Source organism: Metopolophium dirhodum, chromosome 2, assembly GCF_019925205.1.
Source record: "Metopolophium dirhodum isolate CAU chromosome 2, ASM1992520v1, whole genome shotgun sequence".
Lineage (NCBI taxonomy): Eukaryota > Metazoa > Arthropoda > Insecta > Hemiptera > Aphididae > Metopolophium > Metopolophium dirhodum.
Window position 1 is genome coordinate 32,324,721 of NC_083561.1, and position 27,909 is coordinate 32,352,629.

General features: G+C 28.5%; 2 protein-coding genes across 2 annotated transcripts in view; one reads left to right on the forward strand and one right to left on the reverse strand.

Moving 5' to 3' along the window:
* The first annotated feature begins 12,316 nt into the window (after nucleotides 1-12,316).
* On the forward strand, nucleotides 12,317-17,620 carry LOC132938169 (uncharacterized). The gene is made up of 8 exons (XM_061004855.1): nucleotides 12,317-12,413; nucleotides 12,501-12,643; nucleotides 13,314-13,438; nucleotides 13,588-13,729; nucleotides 13,849-14,003; nucleotides 15,347-15,734; nucleotides 15,941-16,103; nucleotides 17,486-17,620. Exons 1-8 carry the CDS (start codon nucleotides 12,317-12,319, stop codon nucleotides 17,569-17,571), a joined length of 1,299 nt encoding a protein of 432 aa, XP_060860838.1. The 3' UTR covers nucleotides 17,572-17,620.
* A 5,558-nt stretch (nucleotides 17,621-23,178) lies between these two features.
* The window catches only part of LOC132939051 (dopamine D2-like receptor), a 295,469-nt gene continuing 290,738 nt past the window's right edge, over nucleotides 23,179-27,909 (reverse strand). Inside the window, exon 8 of the mRNA XM_061006057.1 lies at nucleotides 23,179-27,773. Within this exon, the coding sequence (XP_060862040.1) occupies nucleotides 27,559-27,773 (215 nt within the window). The 3' untranslated portion in view covers nucleotides 23,179-27,558. The remainder of the gene's footprint in view (nucleotides 27,774-27,909) is intronic.

A 27,909-nucleotide genomic window follows, 5' to 3' on the forward strand; every position in this document is an offset into this window, starting at 1 on the left:
TACACAATATTATTATTATGATGGGTATATTATTATGATTATAATAATATCTTATCAGCTGTACTGGCATGACAGTAACTGTTCTCAACAACGTCTCGGTCGTGCATGGTGGAGCCGTCCATCACCGGTGCGGCTCGTTTAACGTACGCGCAGTGCTCCGAACACGTCTGCCCTCGGCAAACGTCTCCCTGCCCGTTCGTAACTGCGTAGGTACTGCTTAAAGTATATGTACAGACAACGGAGATCAAAATATTATACAATTTGACACACAACGCGGCTGCTAAGTTTATGGTATTATTATTTAGTTACGACGTGAAGCTGTGAGTTTCGTCTTCCCACTGATAACCACGGCGGTACGCCATTCGCAATTTGCAATCACGTGGTAATCACCACGTCGTTTAGAATAGGTAGTAAGCGCCATTTATTGGAATATATTACCCGGTAATGGTTACCTATTTTTAAATAATTATAATGCCCGAAATCCAAAAATCTCTGGATGGCTATAATAATTGTACGATCATTTTATTGAATTCAATGTGGTTAGTTAATTAAATAAATCGTCCAATAAATAGTTCACTCGCTTTTATTTAAATTTAATCTCGATAAGCTTTCACCGCAAACCTGGCTGATATTAATCGTAATATTTTTAATAATAATTATTAAAGCCAGGGGTCGGCAAGTGGCAACCCGTGACTGGCGGGCCGCATGTGACACTCATATTAAGTTTATGTGGCCGCGACTATAGTTTTTAATATTCATACTGCAAATCACGAACTAAGAAGTATGGACTGGAACCTATGGATTAAAACGTTGTTAGTTTGTAGATTGTAGATACCTTGTTAAATTAATAAACCTAAAAACTATGAACTTAAATAAACTACATTTGATATGATTATACATTTTTGTTGAAAACAAAATAAGGTATATTCAAATTGTGGTCGTAAAAGTTGTTCTATTTATTTTTCGGACCTTGACATAATAAAGGTTGCCGACCACTGATTTAAGCAATCAGAAATAATAGTATTTAATTATGTAGGTACATTAGCCGTACAAAAATATAAGCTATATAAAATTACACAGCAATGTCCATTAAATAGACTAATGACTGGTATTGCAAATGATGATTCAAATTAGTCATATGATTACCTACTATATAATATTGCATTTTAGAGCTGCAATTACAATATGGTATACTAATGGTTCCTATCTCAGCTCTGAAGTGAATGATAAAATATATTGATAACTCAATAGTTTTATAGTTAAATAATCATTTTGGACCAAAACCCTGGACAAATGAATGAAAAAATAACTGTAACTATTTTTAATTTTTTTGGATTTTTCATGTGTGGATATACATCGTTGAATACACTTTTATCTTATTTATTTATAAGTTTTCGATTGTTCGAATTATTGATTTGCATTTTTTCAGAATGGTTCTTTGAATTCATTTATATAATATGTATATTATTTTAAATTCTGAGCGGAGCGATGAATGTATAGATTTTACAATGATGTGTGCTTGTGTTTTTTTTTGTGTCTGTCATCACCACATGGGGCAGTAAAACTGCTTCAATTATCTTCAACAATATCTTGTTTCGATGGGAAAGTGAATCTAGTTGGTGCATTCAGGGAGTCAACATTTAATATTCCCAGTAGTTTTCAAAAGCGACGTGAAAAACAAAAGAAAAATTAAGGAAAAACGGGAATTTTTACACAAAATCTGTTTTCGAGAAAATCGATTTTGGTTTTTGGTGTACTCTAAAACAAATGACCGCAAGGACATGCAATTTTGACTGAATGTTTATATTAGCATTTTCTATAGACCATACAATTTTGAAAATATTTTGAATCTTTTTGAGCTGTTTACGGACATTGTCAGTTTTCAATTTTTTTAGTTTTTTTTTCTATAAATATCAATAAAATTTTTTTTGCTGAGTAAAAAAGCGTGAAAATTTAATATAAGGCTGATATATCGTTCTAATAGCAGTTGAAAAATATTAAAAATAGATAGGCACAATTTTTTTTTATAAGCATTTAAAGTTCAAATTTTGACAACATTTATCAAATTTATAATTTATTAATTATTTTGTAGTTAAAAATATATAAAATGTTTAACTTTTATGGCTAAGGATTTAAAATTTAAAACAAGGCTCCGCGTAAGTAGGTCATGTTATATAAATTACTTTATTCACAATAATATCATCAAATATACTTGGTAATATCATAGGCTGACTGACCGTTTTCGCTCAGAATCGTTTTTCTTATACAATGATATTATATCATTGAATTCAAATTTAACACCATCCATTACAGTGACCCACTTGTAACCTACTGTACAGCAGAGTGACATCCACTTATCCACCTTTTTTTACATTAATTATTTTAGACAAACTTCAGTCTGAACAATATGTTGATTATTTAATTGTAACTAATACCTATGCGTACTATAAATAATTATATTTATCAATAATAATATACGTTTTTGTTTCGTGTAAATTTGTTTATATTACACATACCTACTATGAAGTCGTGGGTTCCTATAATACGCATGAAAGTAAACAAGTTTTCGAGGTTTCTACTACGTGATCAATTCCAAATGAACATTTTTACTTACTCCAGCCCCAATGGTCTTGACTTTAGATGAATAGATACCCACCCGCTTGGTTTAAGTATTAAATAGACTTTCCCAACAAATACTTTGATCTTCCGAAGTCGTATTACACGCGTGTTATCGTTTTACATCTGTATGATTGCGATAAGAACAAAAATACTCGCGTCAGCGATTCTATAAATGTTAGGAACGATCGTTGCGTGCCGTACGGATTTTGCGGTTCCATCACGTATTGCCTTGTGAACGCTTTTATACAGAGCGCACAAAGTGATTCAAGAAAAAACGGTGTCCAAGAACCATTTGAGTAAAGCGAATCACGTGGGTACGTATCGAATGATGTGTCTTTCAGACGAAAGTCTCAAGTAGAAATTTGATGATGGTAATAAAACTATATAATACAATATACTAAGGTTAAGGCAATATCATTTACATTATAGTATATGTATACATAAGGTGCGCGTGATGAATGTAACCAATCTACATAGAACTGAGCCTCACAGTAACGGTATATGGTAACTCGTATCTCGTACCTGTCAAGGCGACTATTTCACGAAATTGCTGTTTAGGGTTAGCATTTTGCATTATTTAGAACAGTTATATAAAGATAACATGCTCAACCGAGATGTTCTATCATCAGCTCTGTTTCTCGAATAATAATCACTGTTGACTTTTTTTTTTAGTATATTATAATATACCTATACGAAAATATAAAGTGTTAGATTCTAAGTCGAGCGATTAAATGTACCTATTGATTTTACAATGATGTGTGTTTTTTTTTGTCTGTCATCACGGTTTGGGGCAGTAAACCTGCTTCAATTTCAAAAAACGACGGGAAAAACAACATCAAAATTAAGAACAGTTTGTCAAAATTTAAATTTAAAAATGATTTTGTAATTAAAAATGTATAAAATGTTCAAATTTTATAGCTAAAGATTGAACATTTAAAATAAAGTTCCACGTAAGTAGGTTCTGCAAACAAAAAATATAAATATAGAAAAACAGTTTTTTTTTTAGTTGTATTATGGTCAAATTTGGTCAAATTTGGACAAAATTACATATTAAATAACCAAGAATAACGATTTTAATTATTTTATAATAGTAATTAAACTTACTGGCTACCGTATTAATAATAAGTAATAATACAATATAAATATAATATAAAATATCCACACTGATGACAAACCATCACCGCTCAGAATCGTTTTTCGTATACAATGATATTATATCATTGAATTGAAATTTAATACCATTCATTATAAAATGACCCACTTGTAACCTACTGTACAGCCAAACGACATCTACTTACTCACCTTTTTTATTTTTATTTTCAAATTAAAATTATCTAAGAATAAACAAAATAATACGATGCCTGGAATAGCGTAGAATCTTTTATAAGTAGTAAAGAGTAAATTTTTCAGCTAAATACAATGTATACAAAATAAATAAATAACTAATAAATAAACATATTATCACTTTACGTATTATTTGAGCATGCTATTATACCTAAATGTTGTACGGAACTTGTTTTAATTTATTAGCTTATACTTTAAATTTTATTAGTTCTGAAACTAAATTATAATATACATAGACAATTTTAACTGTAATGGTATTTAATACTGTCTGGTGACTAGTTAATGTTACCAACATCGTTCAAAGAGAAAGTAATAATTAGTGTGCGTGGAAAGGCATAGCTCTAAATATTTAAAATTAAATTCATTTTTGTTTCAATATAAACAAACTAGGCAAATGTAAGTAGTTCTCTTACAAGACATAGCAGCTAAAAAAATATCCATACGTAAGTTCATACAGGAAAAAATACACCCATATTATGTTTATATAAGTTTATACACGAAGAAAATACACTCACTCCCGTGTAAACTTATACATAAATCATAAATTATAAACAATAAAAATATTCAAGTTCCTATAAATGATGAAAAAATACACTCATGCAGTCCTACACGACAATTACAAAATAACGATACTAAATCTACTTCATTCAGATTCAGGACTGATAAGTGCTAACTTATAATAATATGTTTTTGGTGTGCTTGACATATTCTGTTTCTTTTGTGATGCGTAGAAAAACGTCTTAAATCCAATTTTGGATAGAACCATGCAGACTGCTGTACAGTAATATTGAGGTAAAAAGGTGTTTACACAATTCATTGTTATTATCAGCATATACCGAGCGACGGAATAATTGTTGTTAATATAAAAATCTAATAAATAAAAGTCTCGTGTCACGGTGTATGTCGTCGCACTCCTCCGAAACGGTTCAACCGATTTTAATGACAATTTTTTTTGTATATTTGGTAGGTATAAAAATCGGTCGTTAAGTATTTTTCATTCTCCTATTTTGATTTTAAGGGGTTAAAATCGGCCACAGACAAAATTGTACGTTTTAATTGTAAACATAATATTATATATTACATATACGTAATGGTTGCTATATGATAAATAATTAGTAGACATTAGTATTTATTCATTATTGGTTGCCATTGGTTATTCGGGGAGATCAGATACAAGCTTGCATCAAATCGAATTTTCGAACATTGCTTGCCAAGGTGGACAAATTGCACTTTATCCGTGATCCAACGTAGACGGATTTCTTACCAGAGTGGCTGAGTTGCACTTACTTCAGTGAATTACACCCAAAAGGAGTTGAACAATCAAAATTTTTTTTAAGAGTGTTTACGGGCAGCTAAGTAAACGGGATCAGCTAGAAATAATTAAAAATTGAATTTTTTGTGACTTCGAAAGTTTAAACACTTCAAAATTGCTTTTACCTCCTCAAAGGAACCTATATATTATATTAATATGCAATGGGTGAATTTTAGTTGTGTATTATAAGTGCTTAATTAATATGGGTGTATTTGGGTTGTGAAGGAAATTTTATAATATGGTGTATTTTATCATGTAGGAACGTCATGAACTCTTTACTTATTGTGTTTCACGTAGAAAATTAAAAAACTAAGAATAAAATTAACTCTATTTGAGAAACGAAAGAATAATGCTAAAACCTTATCTATTAATTAATTTCAACGCTAATTATTTTGGAATGATCAAACGTGAGATAAAAATTACATGAATAAATATTTTTAGTTTGAGTTAGACCTAACTGGATTTTGAATAGATAATATTAAAGTTCTGTAAAAAATGTAAATATTTATAATTTGTTTACATTAGTACATTTAAGACGAGCATAGGTACGAATTATCATATTTTCAATATTTATAAAACTATCGTGTGTTTTTATGCAAACATTTTTTATTTTAACAATCAAATACAGCTTTACTTCTGTATATTATACTTTTGAAATCTTAAAAATAAATAATAATATCGTTAGGCATGAATAATATTTCATCATTGAATGTAGTCATGATATATTATTATAGTAAGAATATAGGTAGACAGTAATAAGAATAATATTAATTTTAAATGGTTGATTAAGTTTCACAGACTAGTTAAGATATCTAAATATTTCATATTTTTATTCAAAGAAAGTAGTAATTTTATTGAACTTCAAGCTATGAAATAGACAGATAAAAGTAACTAAAAAAAAGTGTGTATGTGACAGGTCAATATTGAACAATGAGCATAGTATTCTCAATACGTATTTCTATACAGTTATGTAGCTATATTGCCTATATATTGCGCCGTGTTACACGTGTATATAATATTCAAATCAAACTGAAAGGATACAGTGAATATGCATTTTAAAATAACAAATATAAATATTAAAATTGTGACTTTTTTATAACATTTAGGAATATCAATAATTATTTTAAATTGTATTATTTTAATACTATTTTACTGTATATTATTGTATATTCATGTGTTCGTTATCGAATGAAATTCACTCAGGATTTAACAAAAATAATTTCAATAATGAATGAACAAATTTTTTCAATATGCAAGTTTTTTAGTGTTTCACATGAACAATATTAAAATAATTCCATCAATTTATACTTTCTAGCATTGCCAATATTTAAAAATATATGATGTAGGACACAGTCAAGTTGTACTTAACAATAATAATAATAATAATAATATTAATATGATTTATTTTATTATAATATTATAAGTAACAAATTTGGATATAATTTTATTAAATTATAAATTGAAAATCTACAGTTGAATGCAACTACTACTATCGTCCTTTTCATATTATTAATTGTTTATGTCAAATGGTTTTCAAAACAGCTGTACAATATTTGATGAGATGCGAGCCTAATACAATTCTTGGTTGCATTTAAAATACAAGATTTCTGTTGACTTATAGCTGATACTTGGAAATTATTTTAACTCTGTAGTTGGACAATAAAAAAGTTAGGAGGATAAAATTTTCTAAACGTAAGTTTCGAGCAAATACATTTTTTTCCAAATGTAATTTCCAATAAAGACAAAGGTTTGAGTGACGTTTTACAAGAAGTTAAATTTTCCATGTTTTACAGAACCGTATATATTATATATTACCTGTATAATAAGATAAGTTTTTCAGAGTTTAGTTTTCATTTTTTTGAATTTTTTAACGGCATAATCGAAAAATGTCCAGTAATATGTGAAGTATATATTTTTTTTATGAAGTAGTACTTCCTTAAAAAGGTTTATATTTTATAAAAATGTTATTTTAACGTTATATGCCTTATAATATGTTTCACTCATTATCATAATACTATGATAACATGTATTTTGTTTTCTTGTTCGATGGAAAATACAATATAAATAATTACAAAATAGTAAATAATATAAAACAAAATTATCGCCGTTGTATTATAATATAGATATATAGATATATCTTAATATATTTATGAATGAAATTATATTTTTAATTACTACCGAAAGTTAATCATTTAATTCGATTTCAACAGTCAACTTATTTTGGCAACTATATCTGTTGGCTATATGTATATAGCCTATACAAATTTTAATTTGTTAAAAAAATGACTATGAATATCATCCAGCAAAATAATTATGAATCTTATAATTATATTATGTACATTGTACATAATATCAACATAATGATATCCATAATTGTTAAAGATGTATACCAATCCATGGTTTTAACTTTAAATTTAGTTCTATTAAATCTTTCAATACTTACAAAAAGAAACTTTTTTTTAAATGACCCTTAATTGGTTTTTATTTGTTATTTATTATTATTATTATTATGTACCTATACTAAAATTGTTCTATATTCATATTTTCCATGTACACAATTAATAATTGCATGTAAATGGGTTCTAACTCATAAATAAAGAAATACATACATACAATATATTATTTCTATAATATAATATATAATATTACGTTATGCGAAATACCGGTAAACTGCAATAAAATGATAATTACACTTTTTACCTGCAAAAATGTATATTTATAATTTATATGCATTACAGACGTTTTGCTTATATTAATGCGATGAGTAAATTATAATAAATAAAGTATAAAATATTTTCAATTACAAGATAGAGTACTGAAGGAAAATTATTGTGGAATGTACAATACACTATCATTTCGAATAAATAATATACCTTCACAATGTCGATGAAAGTCAAGTGTAAAAATTAAGTGTATCATATTATATATATCGGTACCCGTAATACTAATACATGTAATAGAGTGGGGCGGTTATAACATAATATTTTATAGTAAAAACGACGAATAAAAAACACAAAGTGAGTTCTGGAAGATAGGTGGGCCACCACGGGATGGGTGTAAATTCTCGAGCAAAGATAAATCGTTGCAAGTGAAAATCGATTGCGAGCGCCGAGCTCAGATTAGCCTTAAACGGAGTAAACATTTTTCAACGGTTACCGTAAGCTAATATAATATGAAATATAACGTTATATTATGGTAATATTTGTTGTTGTTTTTTTTTTATTTTAAATTAAGGCGGTAATTTATTTAGTATGGTTTGTAGATTTTTATGAAGTCTAACTACGGTTTTTTTTATTTGAACGCTACCAATTCATCATCGTTTATAATTTTCTTTTTAATTTTCGAATCGTATTGCCCAAAACACGAAAATCATTGCAATGAATAAGAAAAATTGTTAAGCATATTATTGTATTATATTATTACCATCAGTGTATAATATGTAATTTACAATAAAAAAAGACATTACTTTCAAAAAATATATCTTTATAAATATCTATAGTAATTATTATCCATTTAATGTTTAATATATTTTACAATTGTGTTCTCCTCGGTGTTTAGACAAAGCATTTTATTTATGACAATAACCTTAACAGTACTATTATAATACATCTACTACAATGACTAAAATCATCTTTAATTATCATTTGAAACTTCAAAACAATAAAATAATGCAATTATTAATCGCTCAGTGTAATATTGTGAATTTAATTTTAATTTACACTATCTATCTAATATAATATATCTATATAGTCTGTCTTATAAAATATCTGCAATATTAATGTTTCGTATTATCCATAATGATTCATTATTTGATGGTAAAATTGACTGATAACAATCGTTTTGAGGGGAATACCGAGGAAATATAGGAAGTAATATTACCAAAAGCCACGACTATGATGTACAATATTTATTTAAAAATTCTAAATGTATTTGACATTATTTATAGTTGCCAACGGTTATCTTAGTCAAATATACTAAATGGGCGAGTCCGTGATTTCTTCTTATGATAATATACATTGTATTTGGCATGGGTTTATTTTATACTGAACTGATTCAAAATAAATATTATTCACTGGATTTTCAATGACTTCAAAGACAAAAATATATTATAACGAAAAAGATAAAAACACTGAACAATTGAAAAATTCAAAATAACAAGTAGACAATGCAAACAGTATTTTTTACGTTATTTTAATGTTTGCATGTTCACACGTACGCTCGTTAACATTTTTAGTTTCAATGAGTTAGGTAAAAAAATACCAATTTCTCACAAAGCAGATAAATAAATATTAAAGTAAAATGAGAATTTACTATGCTAATTTATTATAGTTACAATAGAATAACAAACATTTTAACATGTGACACGAGCACCCGACTGTAGATGCATGCCCGTCGAATTTGTTCGGAATGAATTAATTCTGGAATCAAAGTGTAAACTTTTTTTTCGAATCTAAGAGTTAAAGTTTTAGTTGTTTTACGTTTTCGAAGTTATATTTGTTATCTTGGTAACCACACCATAAACTCGATGTTTCGTTTTAATGTTGTAAATATTAACATAATATAATAATAGAGTGTATTAAGTCTTTCAAATTTCATTTTCCATTAGTATGTGTTTCCTGTCTTAAATTATAATAATATTATTTTAGAGAATATTAAGTTTTGTTTTCATGGTATTATGTAAACTTGTCAAACTATCAAAATAAAAAAAAACAAAATTTGCTTTAATATTATATAGGTACTTTTTACAATAGCTGACATTGATTTTTATTTCTAATAATAATTTTAATGCTCAAACAATACGTGTAAATTGTTATAATATTTTAGCATAATATCGTGAAAGTTATTTTAATCACCGTAATGGATTTAAAATTCAATAAAATAAATCGTGTTGTTCGAATAAACTTATTATTCTTAATTATTTGACTGAACAACGACTACACAAATTGAAAACCACTGGCTAACGCTGTCAAATACTACATATAAATAATACATGCATGGATTAACAATCAACAATATTGGAGTGTTTAATATTACATTTATATTTAATTTATGAATGGGACTATCGTTTGAAAATGTTGAACTCGCTTGAAGTGAATATTTTATTGTTAGTTGTAATCGGTGGCTTGGATTATGTTAATATGAAAATGTATTAAATATTGACGCGCTTATAAAATATATATAAATGAGTAGGTTTTCGTTATTTTCTCGAAATAAGAATTTGCATATTATAACGTAGTTAAAATAATTATAATACGACTTTCGATTGAATATTAATAATGTATATTATAATTTAGTCGAAAAAGATTAGTCCGAGTCCGTTAAGACGAACAAAATAATAAAACTACATATTGTAAATAGTAATGTTCTAGCCGTGATATAGCGCGATACAGGTACCAGCTCGTTTGCTTAATGATATATTATTTCAAACATAAAATGTAGTCTGATATTCGTGAAACGCAAACACCTCGGACGAAGGGGTTTATTATTAAAGATTGATCTTATATCGTGCTGCTGTAATGTGTTCTGTATATTATTATATTGTGTACGGCTCGGCCCCAAACCGCTTCTGCAATAATTGTGTCCGTGGAATGTGCTGCAAATCGACCGGGATCGGACCCTATTCTTGAACACATTAGCACCGTGGTAGCATTATTATGTGAATGTGACTATGTGAGTGGCGTCCGTTTGCTAATACCTACGACCGTTCACGTGCTTTCAAGAATAGTAGTGCACCTGCAACGAAACAGACATTACCGTTTCCGTCGTCGGATCAAATACCTATATAATCCATTAAATTCCTAGCAGTATCCTACAGCCCGTGCTATTAGACATAATGCAATGATATGGTGCTCGTTTAATAATAAATCGGTTTTCGTGAAACAAAAACAACGACGGCAAATGTTTAGATAGGTACCTAAGTTTTCGGGTTTAAAAGTACCTAACAATATAATACTATTAATTTGGATACTTATCTTTACGACTATACCCACATTTAATTTCGTATATTATGATTACCATCAATACTCATAATTATTGGTGCGTACTTCATGCATTCGTATATGTATATTAAAGTAGGATTTAAAAACCAAAACTCAAAATTCGATAACATAGTATACTACTTTGAATATTATAAATATTTTTTTTTTTTCGAGAAATCAAATTTTTAGGGTTGCTAAATATTATTTGAGAGGGTTCCGAGATGACAATAATATATCATGTCCACTGCAGTTAGGGTTAGTGGGCTTAAATTATATATGGAAAACGTTCGTTACTTTAAGCTGAATAAATATCCATTCCACCCCAAACAAATTTAAATGAAAATCGTAATTAAAAAGATATGTGAACGTTTTATTGAAATTTAAAGTAAATCCGATAGGTACCTATGCATGGAGCTGCGGGTACATGGCGTATAAGATATTATAATACATAATATTACGCACGCTTATACGGATCGTATAATGTATTAACTATCTGGTTTAAAGCTATTTATAGTATATATTAGGAAATTAATCTCTATGAATATTCTAAGGTAATTTCAAAATAGCAGAAAGCATTAGCAGCGTTATGTTAATACATCCACAGCTCGAAGAGTGAACATTTAATCTCAAACACTCTAAACGGTATACCCGTGGAGGAAAAATAAATAACAATAAACTTCTTATGTAAAACGTAAACTCTGTAATTAATTCGACCTGGAAAACAATTTATTAGAAACAACGCGATCGGAGTGGAAAGAAAGATAAAACGAAATTGCATGTGGTATCTGGTGACGGCAACACGTGTAAAAAATTATAAAATAAACATAAATTGCCCGTCACCTCATGTATTATATTTTACAGTATATGAGTTTTTCTCTACACCAGGCTCCATGGAGATTAATAATAATATTATGTTAATGTATTTCGTAGACATTTAAATATATAATATTCGTTTTTAAAATCCAAATTGGATTTTTTTTCGTCGTCAAACAACATTTTTTAACTGTTTCTTTTGATGAGACAAATCATCATTTTGAATAAAAACAAAATTTAACATATTATTATGGAAAGAAAAACAAATTATGCTAGTTTATTGAAGTCCACGCAAAATTTAAAACATTCAATTGACGAGTTGGTTTGTAAAAATCACAACGATATAGGTAGTTCACAATTATTTATATTATTATCACTAGTAAATTTCAATATTGTTTAATATTTTTACTTTTTTATAACATGGCGATTGCTAGATATTCTAGACGTAGAACGTATGCGGAAATTGATCGAAAACATGATTCAGGAATATGCATTGGATGCCAAATGCAATAACGATCAAAGATTGATATCAAATTGCAGTAAATTTTGTAAAATAAACGAAAAAATTCAAAGTAAAGTAAGACACAAATTCAATTGATTATTATTTCGTATAGCTTCATACAATATTGATTATAAGTTATAATTTATAATTAATAGCATACATATATAATATAGTATAGTATAAAGATAGGCAAATTATTATTAATATAATTCAGTTATTCAAAATGTGGATTTTATAATTTTTAAGCGGGTATACTTAGAGATCATATTTTCATATATTTTAATGGTTGCCACAGTACTATTATACAGGATGATTAACCAAGCATGCTTACCCCCATTTTCTTTTGATAATGAATTTATTCAAATTCTGATTTTTAGAAATTTTAAATATACATTAAGACTGTAATATTATATTGGCGAGTATAATAGAATATTTAATTGATATCAACCATATATCTTATACCAATAGACAGAGCTAGAGTATAGTTTGCGGGGTCTTGCTAGGCTGCGCTGATCAACAGGAACCGGTGTACTACGCACATGCGCAGTAGATGATACAATAAACTGTGTATAAGTGTATATAATATATATTATATATATATATATAACCGTATTGCAAATTGCCAAGGACCGCACTCCCAACCCCACTGTCCTTATATGCTCCGTCTTCTAGTATAAGGTCTATATTATGATATCAGCATGATATTATTTATTAACACCGTAAATAAATGAGCAAAATAAAATAGATGAAAGAAATTATTGACGTCTCTTCGAGTTTTTGCGCTGAAACGACTGCAATGAAATGTAATGCAAAGAAAAAAATGGAAGATAATGAAGAATGTCAAAATGTAACAAATGAAGACAATGCAAAGTGAATATTTTTTTTTGCCGACCGATCGTTCATTTTAACTTTTAAGATAACTTAATAGATTCAAATTTAAAACGGTTTTTATTTTCGATAAAAAAAAAAAAACGAAAAATATAAATAACATAATGATTATACATTATTATATTTTATAGCAAACGACAAAACGATTTACACGAAAAATGTAAATCACAATTGAAATTTTACGAAGAATACGTCAACGAATTAGAGTGCCGCTTAAAGGGATTTATCGAGTATATGATAGAAGGACAGCGATCGGATCAGAAACACATAAAGGTACGATAGAAGATTTTCGGGACGTATAATACAATATAGCATATTATTTTTCTCTTATATAAAACGTATAAATAGCTAATATCTCGTTTTCTACTTGGCTTGTGATGATGTGTGCACAGAGGGAAATTTACCTCAAATCGACGATAGAAAAAATAAAAAGGAAAGAGTGCTATTACAAGGCCATAGTACAAAAGCTGTCGGAAAAATTGGATTACTCGAGGAAAAAATCGGAAGAACGTCAGAAGTGGTTCGACGGAGTGGTGTCTAAAGCCGGGTTAATACCGTAGTTTTCCCGTATTATGATACCTATACTTAAAAATAAATAAGAGTTTATTTTTTTTTGGATTAAAAACATTACATTGTAGGTTCAACTATAAACACATTTATGATTTATGGATTACTAGTGAACTGCGATAAAAAGTCATTCGTCACAATAATGTTACAATTTGGCAGCTATTTTACAATTTATTCTTTAAATTCTTACGAGATAAAAATTATACAAAGAAAATATGTTTCATCTCTTAAAGATACGAAGTAAAATTAGTTAAAATTAAACTATGAATTATAAAATATATCAAACTATATAATTAAAACTAATTTAAAATAATAAATATATTTCATATTTTATGCTTTATTAATTATTATAAATATATTTGTCAGAATATAATACCTAGGTACTTAGTGAATACATATTATGAAAATGGATTAAGAAGTGTAGTAACATTAATGTTTTAAATATTTTTTTACATAAAATAAAACTGACTGTACTCATAATTGATTTACAAATCCACAACAAAGAACAAACGTCTTTATAAGTTTATAACCCATTGAAAAACCAAATTAGTCTTTCCTGTCTATTTATTTAACGTATAGCATAATATACTGTATGATCCATTTAACGTAAGACACTTTTTATTTAAAAAAATATAAACGTTTTAGAAAATTGTTTTTTAGATAATTGTAAGTCAGTAAAAAACTAAATGTTTACGAGTTATAACTTTTTTTTTTATTAGAAAATAAGAATAATATATACAATCTACAATAATTTATACAATGGGTAATATGGGGAATAGAAGTAAACAAGACGGGACGGCATGATACAAGGGGGGGGGGGTCCAATAACCCTACTTCAAAAATGAGTTATAACTTATAACTTAGAGATATTTGATGTTTAGATGAGTTGGGTGGAGTTAAACATGGGTACATATTACACTACTAAATGTTAGTTCACTACGACTCCACCCATCTATATTTTAAATACTCATTAAGTCTTTACTCATAATTAATACAATAAAATTCTTGTCCAAAATACTCCAAATAATATTCTGCTTAGAAATATTAAATTAAAAAAGTATGTTGTTATTTAATAGAGTAATTAACTCAAAAAATAATAATAATTTTATCATTTTCTAAAAAACACTTAAAAAAGCATATTCAAAAGTATATTTAAGTAATTATGATATTTAATGATTTAAGAAATATTTTCATGTACATAAATGCTTTCTAAAATAATGAGTGTCTTAAATGGATCATCCATTATATTATAATACATAATATTGTAGTTTTTAATTTCATAATTGTTTTTTTTTACGTTTTGCACACGTTTCCGGCGTAAAGACAACTGAGGTGTGTTGCCGAAGAAAACGCGACGAATTCGGCGGAACTGGCAAAAACGTTAGCTTCGTTCGCGGTCGATCTGTCAGTGTCCAACCAGCTGCAGTACCCGGAAGCGGTGACGGCGGAGGCGTGCGACGACCAAAACAGGGTGGCAAATCCGTCCGGATCTCCCGAGATTGTAGACAATGGCACTTCCGGCTGCAGTCAGCGTACAGGGGTTGCGGAGGTCTCGGCGGCAATCGTCGACGAAACTTTTCTACGACCGATGTCGCAAAGCACGCCTATACGGGATCTTCCGTGCCGCCACCACTGCCGGTACAGTTTTTCGACAGGTGACGATTCCTACGATGACTCTGAAGACGATGACGACGAAGAGGATGATCTTCCGGTGAATGATTTTTTTTATAGTGTTGTTTATCATATCTTATATTTTACGCCTACACCCCCTCCCCCTTTATTCCCACCCCTGCATATTATATTGAGCAATAGTTTTCGAAGTCGTTTTGTAGACGAGACAAAATATCATATGCAGCGTGGAAGATGAAAAAATAAAATAAACGCCAATTATAATATTAATATTTAAAAATGTTCAAGTCGGTTTGCCTCGAAACTGCCGCCGCCGTCAAATGCGGACGACCTGAAAACGACGAACCGCGTCGCCGATGTTCTAAACTTTTCCTGAGGTCGCGGAAGAGGACCGACGTGGACAACAGCGGGACGGAAACAGCGGGCTGTGTTGGTGGATCGAAGCTCACCAGTGAGTGTAATAAATATTATCGTGTTATACTATCACGTCGATCGATCGCGCGTGTTATATATTATACGCCTGTACCGACTTGACATCAATAATTCACGATGATTTCGTGAATGTCGTCGTGGGCAAATCTATCGAACGGCAAACGGTCACTAATAGGACGAGTTTACCGTTTATAACTAAATAATATTGTTTCACCACCACAACTAGGTGCCCATGTTAAATAATATAAGTAAATATTATGTTCTATCATATGAAAAAAAAGAAAATTAATTTTTTTTTTATCATAATTGTATTCTCTAAAATTGCTTCTAATTGTTATATTATATTCGTATATTTAAACATAATTTATTACAGTGCAACTGTAGACACTTGATTTTTAGGGCACAGATTTCTTTTATAATGATTAATAATTAATATTTTGATGGTTTATAGATAGAAAAATACATACTTGGGTAAAATACTTATGAAAAATAGTATTTATGTATTTGAATACTTCATAAAAATAGAATTCGGAATAATTTTTAGTATTTGTTTTAAATATTTAACCGATGGTACTTTTCTTCGGGAAAATTTGAAATTAGCGCCAACATATTACATAATTTAATAATTCTAAATATAATATAGTTTAAGTTGTTGATACTTGATTTAAAATGTGTATAATATTGTCAAAAGTTCCTGAAAAACACGCTACTTGGTTTTTTTCTTTATTAGGAAACTCTATGATCATAAATAAGTTTTTGTTAATAAGTACTTAACCATGACAACGAAAACCTTACGAATTAGAAACAAAATCACGTGTATACGGCCCAAAAACATATTTACGATAACAATAATTATTGTAAATAATATTATTATTTTTTAATAGAAATAAAATCCTTTTAAAAAGTATTCTAAATAGTTATTCAAAATACTACCGAAGACTGGAAAAATGATATCGGTATATTTCAACTGTTCAAAAATTTAAAAAATAATTTTATGAATGTTTTAATGATAAATTAATGAAATAATAGTATAAGACCATGGTAATTAAATAATACCTTATTGATTATTTGTATCTTTATTTAGAGCACTATAAGGAGCTATAACCATGTACATTCTTAAATTTAAAAAAAAATAGATGACTGATGAAGTTAAAATCGCTTAAAGTTAAATACCTATGTTACGTATTGACCTACAAATCAATCATTAAGGTTGATGTTTTAGTATGGAATTTCTATGGAGTCTCTACAATTTTCTAAATAAATTTCTAGGAAATCAGTAAATAATAATTTCCTAGAAATGTTCATAACGTTTCTGATTTTACATACAATTTGTTATTAGTTATAAGTCTTCACGATAGAATATATTTTAATATGATGTGATACATATTGTATAATTTATAGAAAGAACGCTGGAAACGGTAGAAATGTGTCCGCCGAACTGCGTCTGCTGCTGCAACCGACTGAACTCCACGAAACACCAATCATAAATACCTGCAAGTTTCTAATAAAACCAAGAGGGCGAATAAAATATGCTTAAAGGAGGACATGTACGTATATAGCTTGTCGGATGACGTACCATTTTCGTATAAAACTGCTGCAGCTGTAAAATACAGATTTTCGCGTAAATCTACTACATCGACCCGCACATCATAACACTATTATTATTATGATACCGGAAGATGGAACACTCGGGAAGAAATGATAATTTTGTTGTTATGTGTTTAACACAACTTGTATTGAAATTAAATTTTTTTAACGTTATTCTAGGAATTTATAGAATTTCTGATTAATTGATTCATGCAGTTATTATATTCTACGATATACATAATAATATTTAAGAGGACGTCGCACCCGCATGTGTTGTCTCCGTCTTACACACGCACGACAAAACGCGTTTACGCAGTCCGAGTGGAACTCGCTCAATATTTTGGTTCTAGAGTAAAAATACCTATTATAAAATTGAATTAGGACAATATTTCTGAGGGCAAGTCATTGCGGTTTTTCCTTTATACAACATAACGTTCATTATATCGTTTAGAAATAGCAAAAATTTCAAAATTATTCAAATACTTTTAAGTTTTTAACTTTTCAAATTTCAACATTAAAATTTGAAAAAAAAAAACGCTACGGCTTAGAAATATTGTTGCAATTCAATTCTATAATACGTATTATTTTTACTCTAAAACCAACATTTAGCGAGTTCTACTCAGACTGCGCAAATGCGTTTTGTCTATGTCGTATATGTGTGTAAGACGGAGACAACACGTGCGGGTGTGACGTCCTCTTAATATGATGTGAATGATGTGATACAATATATTATATTACATAGAAAGGATGAGGTTGGAAACGATTGAAATGTGTTCAGTGAACTACGGCTGAGGCTACAATCGACTGAACTCCACGGAACACCGTCCAATCACAAGTGCCCGAAGGTTCAAAATATAAAACCAAGCGGGTGGATAAAAATATAATATCCTTAAAAAGGAAGACTCATAATATAGCTTATGTCGCATGATGCACCATTTTACTATAAAACTGCTGCAGCTGTAAAATATAAATTTTCGAGTACATCTACATCGGCACGCACGTCATAATATTATTATTATTGTTATATATTGGAACACTCAGAAAGACATAATAATATTATTGTATACGATACACATGCAACATAATTTATCGTATATTTTTTATTTATTTATATACGTATACACGCATGCTTTGGCAACATACTACTGCGAAAGGCGTCGGTCTGATACTTATATCTGTGCACATCGATGAGTCGAATATAATATTTACACGGTTGGCATTTATGCGGTTCTATAATCTGGCGTTTGATACTCGTTTTCCCCTCCGTTTCTATGTACCACGTCTTTTTCACGTTATTTATTCCCCTTACCGCGCCTTTACAAAGGTCGGTTTTCAAAACGCGCATGCCACCGATATAATATAATAACCGTGCACTAAATTTCATTTACGTGACAAAAAGATGCCAAGAGAAAACATATAAAAATTATGTTAACATATTTTTACCAAGTGTTAATATTATTATTATTATTATGATAATAAATAATTTTAAAACGTGTTTTGTTTAATATTTTATTTGGTCATCACCTGCCGGCAGCTACCCACACTAATGTTCGACGTATATTGGCACGGATGTTAGTTTGGGTACATAAAATAATTATATAATATTACATTATGGTATAAGCAGACATACGCAGATATCAAGTATAAGACGTGCACCGTGAAACACAATAAACAATACCAATGATCAAAAAATATCTTATTCAGGCGTAGATAAATAAATTACAAACAATAAAAATATCACAGTTAAGCATATTATACTCGTCCATTGTCTAAATATTTCACTGAGGCTAGAGATTAAGAGATTCAACTTATTCTAGACAAACTATATGATGAAATATTGCAGCACACATGTATAAATTTGAGCACAAATCATCATAAACGAAAGCTCTTAGTTTGAATCCAAAATTCGGAGTTGGGGGGCTGGAGGAAAATGCATCTCAAAAAAATAAATTTTATTGACATTAATTGAATTCAGATTTATTAAATATAACATTTTGCAGACAGTGGATTGATAAAATGGTTTTCTTTATCATAAACCGTTCCCACAAATGCATATAAGTATATAACCATTATGATGGTAACTGGTAGAAGGCTCTTTGATCCCTGTATAGCAAAATTGAGTATAGAAATGTCCTATAATATGTGTAAATATCATCAAATACTGATGTTTCTAATAACTCGTTTGAGACCTTTTAAAAAAAGCGTTTTAATTTATTTTATCATTTTTAAAATAATTATTGGTATTCGAGAGAACGTCTTTCGCTAACTTTTTAAACGTTAATTTTTTTTTTTAGATTAATGCAATTGCATATGAGTTCTAAAATTGTCATCGTCAAAATGGTGGTGTTCGGAGATTTATTCACGAAATGTTACGTGACTCGTTTGAAATACAAATACTGTAAGTGTAATTCAGAAAATATTAAAATAAATTAAACTCCATTCATAAGAGTGTAATTAATGCCTACAAATACTAAAGAATAATAATTATTAATTCTTAAAAGTGGATATCAAATCCGTCAAACACAGAAACTGACAACGCACGTATTTCCCTCTATTTACAATTAATTCACAATCACAATACGATATAGATACGAATATAATAATATTATATATATTTTATACTAAATGATGCGTTATAGGTAAGTGGAACATTGACATAATATTATGTGTTATTTCAATGTGCAAGTATGAAACATCAATATTCCAATTTCCAGTTTTTAAAAAAATTACGTTATTATGGTGAAACGACACTGAATTGATTATATTTTTGATTATAATGAAATACGGTGGTGAATATTGTCTTAATTTTATTACTGGGATTATTTATCTTGTACCGTTTCTCTCAGAAGCTATAACTCTATAAATTATAATTAGTAATGAAAACAATTCAACATGTATTATCAACTATAACACGCCGCATTTGGGTTAATGTATAACATTATGAATAAAATAAAATATTTATTTAAGTAAACTACTCTTGAAAATAAAACTAATTTTTTTTTTTTATTGGATAACCCACGGCAACATAGGCCATTGGGTGTGGGGAGGAAACTGTAGGTTTTTTAGATTGGGTAGGTTGGTACACGTATTTGTTGTGTTTTGGCAGAATTTCTAATGGGGCGCCCGTAGGTTTCTGCCATGCCCCAGGTGGGGGGATGGCGGAACTTGTACTCCGGACACCGTGACTTGCCCGAAGAAAAATGACGCCCGCGGCCGAGGAATTGAACCAGCGCCGGCTGCGTCGCAACCGATGCCTTAGTCCGTTCGGACACTCCACCCCCCCCCCCCCCCCCCCACAAAAAAAAAACTAATTTATACTTAGGATAATATACATATCCATTTCAGATGATCAACAGAAATAATTTCAAAAACTCCGTAATCATTTTCGTAAGATTTTGATACCTACTGCACACAATAATATTGTTAGAAATGAAGAAAAATTAATTTTTTTTCTTTAATATAAAATAGGTTTCATGTAATTTTATAAAATATAATCAAATTTCCAAACAACTTATTGAATTTAACACGAAAAGTTTTCTACAGTTATAGCCTTTACGGGTTAGCCTTTTAGAAAGGTATGTTGTTAGATGTTAAGTAAAAAGTAAAAGCATTCCTACCTACATGTTATTTACATGTATCGTATCATGTAAAAGTCAGCAGTTAACAAAAAGTAATTTACCTATACTGCACTCTGCAGATGAGTGATGACTATTTGGCGTTTCACATTAAAATTGTTTGATAACAATAATACATAAAAAAGTTTTACCTCTCGATATAGAATTTACAGTTACTTTGTAAAAGTCCATGAGCAATGGGCAGGGAATTAAACAGGTTGTTGTATTTCGACATGAATGGTACCTATTCAGTATTCTCAATTTACCTACTACTATGATATTATGTTTACCTACTGCATATTATGTCTTCTTTTCTTTTTAATTATTTTGAATACTAAAGAATAATAGGTACATTTTATTTAAACTTATATACAGTATTATGATTGCAGAAGTTACATTTTACTTCCTTAACTCATTGCTAAAATCAAAGTATATTAAGTTAAATTGTATAATAATAATAATATGTTATTTTGGATTTTATATTATAAAATATGCCTTGAAGAAATAAATAGTAAAAAACTTCCTAGGATAATTAATTTTTTAAAAAAATGATTAAAGATTTTGTTATATAAATGTAATGCTGATGTATGATATTATGCAGTGCAACCAACCCACTGAAAATCATATAAAATATTTCCTATAAGGTTAAAAAATATAATAATAATATTTAGGGTATGAACGCCATCGAAATAACTATTGTATTGTGATTCAGTATCAAACTATCTACCTATACTTTATCGTAGAGCCACCGCGACTGCCTCATTGATTTTCAAATAATCTGAAACGCGCAGCAGAGCGTATAATATAGTAACCGCGATGGTAACATAAAGTATACGATTTAAAATCTCCGGTATAGCCGGTACACGTAAATTGGAAACGTTTAAGTGCGCAATTCGTGTAATGCTCTTTTGACATTCAGAAAATTATTATGAACGTGCGTGAGTATAATAATATACGTAACTATATCTATATATATATAACTATAATATTATACCTATTATATACAGGTATATAATATACAATAAATTATGCTATTTCAATAAAAATAAGTCCAAACTCCGTCGATATCTTTATTTTTCTTGGAAAAGGAAAAATCCTCTTGACGATTCGTATATACATATATTATAGGACGGTATGTGTATAGGTATATATTTTATATATTAATATTTAATTCATAATGCACGTAGGTATGTATATAAATTGCACACAGTACAACGTGTATGGAACGCACGCGTATTTAATAATTGATGAGTCGACTTCTTCCCCCTACGCTTTTGGTTGCTGAAATCTGCTTCTACTGCGTGCCCATCGAAATGAAAGTAAGTACGTACATCGCATTTTTGATCTCTGCGATATTCGACGTTTTGTTATTATTATTATATTATTACCTATACCAAAATGATATTATGTTATAAATATGATTTCAAAACAACACATATTTTTAAACCGATAGACACTATTCGTTATTGTATACAAATATAAACATCACACTTTACCTAACCTGAAAATGGGAGTGCGTGTGTAACTGCGTCGTTTCGCGAGTTCGGTGGAAATATAAAAATATTATTATAATGCACACATTCAAATATTATACCTACACTTTAACGTCACCTTAAAATCCTTAATCATCTCGTAAAACACATAAAGCTCATGCAGTAGATATGTGTAGGGTTATTATGTTATATTATTAATATGGCATGATGATATTATGTTCTTATCTTTAAAACATTCTGCACCTGAAACGAATAACTGAGACGTTTCACAAACTGTATAGTGATCAAAACGAACGGTTTTATAATTTCAAAGCTCGAAACTCTTCGAGGCGTTTGATTTAACTCAGAATTTCCAATAAAAGGTTATCTACGAAAGATGTCCACTACGATTTTTCAATTGTCAATATTTTTATTTTACAGTATTATTCGTTTGTTTATAGTAATTTTACAATTCAAATATTTACACCACAATCGTAACTTTAAAGGTAACGCGTCTAACTTCACATGTTATAGTATTAATATAATATGTAAATAAATAAATATACATTTATGTAATATATATTTCGTAAATTATGTTGTATAGACTAGATTGGAAATTAAAATTAATAATTAATATGTATGAATTTTGATATAATATTATAATCTTTAACAATAAAAAAAAAATAATAATAACAAATTATTACAATATAATAGTATAATAATATACCTTAAAAACTCAATAATTACAAACGATACATTAATAATAATAATAATAATAATAATGGGTGTAATGCGTATTATAAAAGTTCTTATTATATTAACGTTAGGTATACAATATTCCACGCGCGATATAATTAATCGACAACGGGACTAGATAATAATATGGTTATAAAACGATAGTTTTTTCAACATAATACATATTTATAGGTAATAATATATACATGATACAATAAATCAATGAAGTTAATAGATATAATAAATTACAATAACAACAGAGTTTTAAAAATATTCATCGATTAATTTTTTTCGTTGTACAAACTTACTGACAAAAATTAAAATCCTAATTAATGAATATTATTTCTAATTAATTAATGAACATTTGACTTAATTTATTCCGTGAAGTTTCAATAAAATACATTATTTTTCTTTTTACTCTAACTTCTTTTTTAGTCAATAATAATTTAAATACACGATACAGCAGTAAAACCAAATGATCAAATTAAATGGTTTTTGGACTTTGCAAATATATTTTCATCTGTAAATCAAGAAATATTGAACAATTTAATATTCTAGTTGATGAGTATAAAAAAAATGAATGGGGTTTTCTTATTATCAAATTATTCATAAGCATAAAGAAAAAAAAATAATAATTTTAAAGAAAGTGATATTTAATTATTCGAGTTTGAGCCAAGTATGGAGTTGGCTATTATCACTTGAGGTACGTAATACACATAGTTATAATAAAAAATAAACATATTTGAAGATATTGTATTTAATCATATTTTTAAAAATGTATGGTATTATATAAAATCATTGTAAATGGTATGAGTTACAATGAGTGTTCACAATAACCTGTTAAAATTAAAATTAAGCACTTAGGAATAACAACCAACATTAAACAAAACAAATTTATAATATAGCAATAGGACCTATTAGATATATTATAATAACTATAACAATTACAATTATTATTATTATGGAATACATATAAGTATTAAAATGTTTTGTAATTTTTTTTTTAAATTAAATACAAAATTTGAAAGAAAAATAAATAAAAGATGCTGTAAATGATTAATATTTCTACTTTTTACTAATTTTTTTGAACAACATAAAAAAAAGTATAAAGTCAGAATATTACATAATATCTATTTTTTGTTTATGTTTTTGTTAATTCTTACAAAAGATATTATATTATATTACTTATTAGTAATAATTTATGGTTAGGTGATTTAATTTTTGATAATAACGGTCAATATTAGTATTATAATATATTTATAGTAATAAAACATTAAATTATATCCTGGTGTTATTATTTCACTAAATCCTGCAATATTTTGCTTCAACAAAATTAATAATAATAATCAAAGACAAACTTTGTTATCTATTCTTTGAGCAAAAATTACCAGTAGTCTAAAATCATATTACATTATTCTGATAAAATAATTAATCGGATAGTCTAAACACGTATGCAAAACATATACACGCACACATAATTATATATTATAATATTTACGTTACAAAACAAAGTTTTGTTGTATTCGGTCGTTCGGATACGATTTTTATTTACCCAAAAATTATATTATTAAAAAAACTAAAAACGAAGAAAACGTAAATAAACTAAAAGTAGATGACCAATATAAACACGTTCAATCAATATTGAACAATTTTTTAGAACAAAATATGATTAATAAGTAGTTGATTTAAAAATATTAAAATTACATTCGAGTTTATTAATAATACATTTTTTAATTTAATATTATAAACCTACGCACGTTGATACAAGAGTCAGAATTCGCAATAATAACTTAGAAGTAATTCGAACAGAAAATAATATGATAGATAATGCATTCAATCGTATTTGTGAAAATCGATAAACATTGTTCTGATAATAATTATACGACATAAGACTTATGAGTAGAGCTCGAATTGCAATGTATTTGTGTCTTCTTTATAGATTGCCTGACATGGTTATTTCAAAGCTATAAATGTTTTTAATCACATGCTATAATAATTTTAACAATGATTTTTTTAGGAAGTTTTCAGCGGAATTTCATATTCAACACGTGATTTTCATCTAGTTTTAGGAATATGACAAAAGATGTAAACATAAATTGTTGTTTCAAATTAAATCATAATATGACGATGATAGGAGTCAATTTAAAAAAAAATCAATGTAGCTCAAATAATTGTTTTTACACAACATAATAATTATATTGGATAAACAACAACTAAAAAAATTTCATGTGCATTTTTTTAAGAGTTTTGGAGTTTCATAAATGGATTTTTTTATGGCCTTTAATGTTCAGTTCATTACAATCCGTGCCTTACTTATGAGTTATGAGACAAATAATATTGCATATTTAATGTACTTATATTAAATTAGAAATGTTTTAGATGACAGTTTTTATTTTTAAATCGTATTTTATCAGCTACTTTTTGATTATTGAGACCATCGAAAATAATAATTTTAATAAAAATATTTTCAATATGCTGACAAATTATGGCACTTATAATATTTATAATTGGTATATTTATGGAAATATTAATAATATAATAATTAGAACTGAGCGTGTAAAATATGAATAAAAATCTTTAATCTGATTTTATAGAAGTCAACTTTAAACGTATTTCAGAATGTCTTCTCATTTGTCGTTATTGTTATTATAACGGTGTAATTTAGTTTAAGCATACAAACAATTCTCGCTTTTCTAGCTTTATGCAATTTAAAAATAATTTTATTTAATGGTAAGCTTAATATGTATTTATTAATTTCTCGGAATACACTTTAGCAGGTAGAATAATTAATTGTTATTTTAATTAAACTTTTATAACATTTTTAGACTTAACAATACTATTTCGACATTTTGAAATAGATATAATCGAAAAAATTATACGGCTTTCATATTAAATTATTTTGGATTCATAAGTTGTGTGTAGATATAATATACAAATATCCAAGAGATATTATAACATAATATTATGGGTTTTCTAAAAAAATAAAATAATAATTTAAATTTAAAATATTAATCATGCTAGCTTTTGTAAGTGAAATATTATGAATTGCATTTTCATGTACAATAAATTCATCACATAACACAACTAAAGATTGTATATAACACTATTACCTAAAGCTACATAAAAAAAATTAACTAGGTACAATAATAACTTGTACATATAGATTAAATTTTATCGTAATTATTTGACTGATAATAAAAGTTTATAACTTATAGCGCAATGATAACAGTTTCATTATAACAGTGTTTAAGAGCGTTTAAAAAACCTAAAAAGCGTTTTGACTATCTTGACGTTGGTCATTTAATACCTCTTACTTTTAAACGTATCATTTTAATGGATATTCAGTCATCAATGTACACAATAATAGGCAAACAAGTTTTTAATGACTGGTGAAAACGTATATTTTTGTTTGTCAATTGTAAAAATATAATTTTAAGTCGAAGTAGAACGCCATAATAGTCGAAACCTAACGACATGGCTGTTAACTATTTTATATAAATATTATTAAAGTATTGTTAGAATAAGTCGCGTGATCGTCGTCGTCGTCTTTATCGTCTTCTTGAAGACACGAGAGATGCCGGGGTTAGTTATATTATCGTCCAAGTTCGACTTATCAAGTCTCGTACGTAGTACATGTAAACATTGTAATATATAATATCGATACGACTGAAATATCGACAAGTAGTTATTGCAAAAGGCAAGAGTGCGTGTTCGTTAGTGACTTGTATTATTGCGTTAAGAGGACATTTTTGAGGACATTATTGGTTATTTTTGAAATCATTTTCAGTTTTTAGGGCATTTAAATCCGGAAACTAGTCATAACATATATAGTTTTAGTTATAATAATATAATAATAGTTAATGATACGGATATAATAATAATAATAATAATAATATGTTAGAGGAAGTGGCTGCGAGTTCACACGACCGCACATGCAATTACTAATAGTAATAATAATAATAATAATAATAATAATATACGATCGATGCACACCGCACAAACGGCAGCGGCGTCACTTGCCGCAGGCGTTCGTGGCGAAGCTCTTGCCGGCGCCGTCGGCCACGGGTCAAGTGCCTATCCGCATGAGTTTTTTGAACGCCTTCCGGAACTCCGGGTTGAATATCGTGTAGATCACGGGGTTGACGAAGCTGTTCATGTAGCCCAGCCACGTGGTCAGTATGAACATCCGGACGCCGGGCGAACATTCCTTGTCCAGTTTGTGGCAGATCGCGTCCAGTATGTTGCACGTGAAGAACGGCACCCAACAGAACAGGAACACACCTGAAACGCCGAGTGGTATTATTATCGTTACACGAAATTGTTTGTAACGATCGTGTCGGGGTGGGTAGGGTTAGGATACGTCTCGAGTTGAACGCAATTTTACGGCGAGGGGAGAACGAGTAGAAGTATCCAACGA

Excerpts from the sequence above, each read along its gene's own strand:
- LOC132938169 (XM_061004855.1), top strand. The coding sequence starts at position 12,317 with ATGGAAAGAAAAACAAATTATGCTAGTTTATTGAAGTCCACGCAAAAT. Across the intron at positions 12,644-13,313 it reads ACGAAAAAATTCAAAGTAAA|ATGAAAGAAATTATTGACGT; the intron begins GTAAGACACAAA and ends AAAATAAAATAG. Across the intron at positions 13,439-13,587 it reads ACAAATGAAGACAATGCAAA|CAAACGACAAAACGATTTAC; the intron begins GTGAATATTTTT and ends TATATTTTATAG.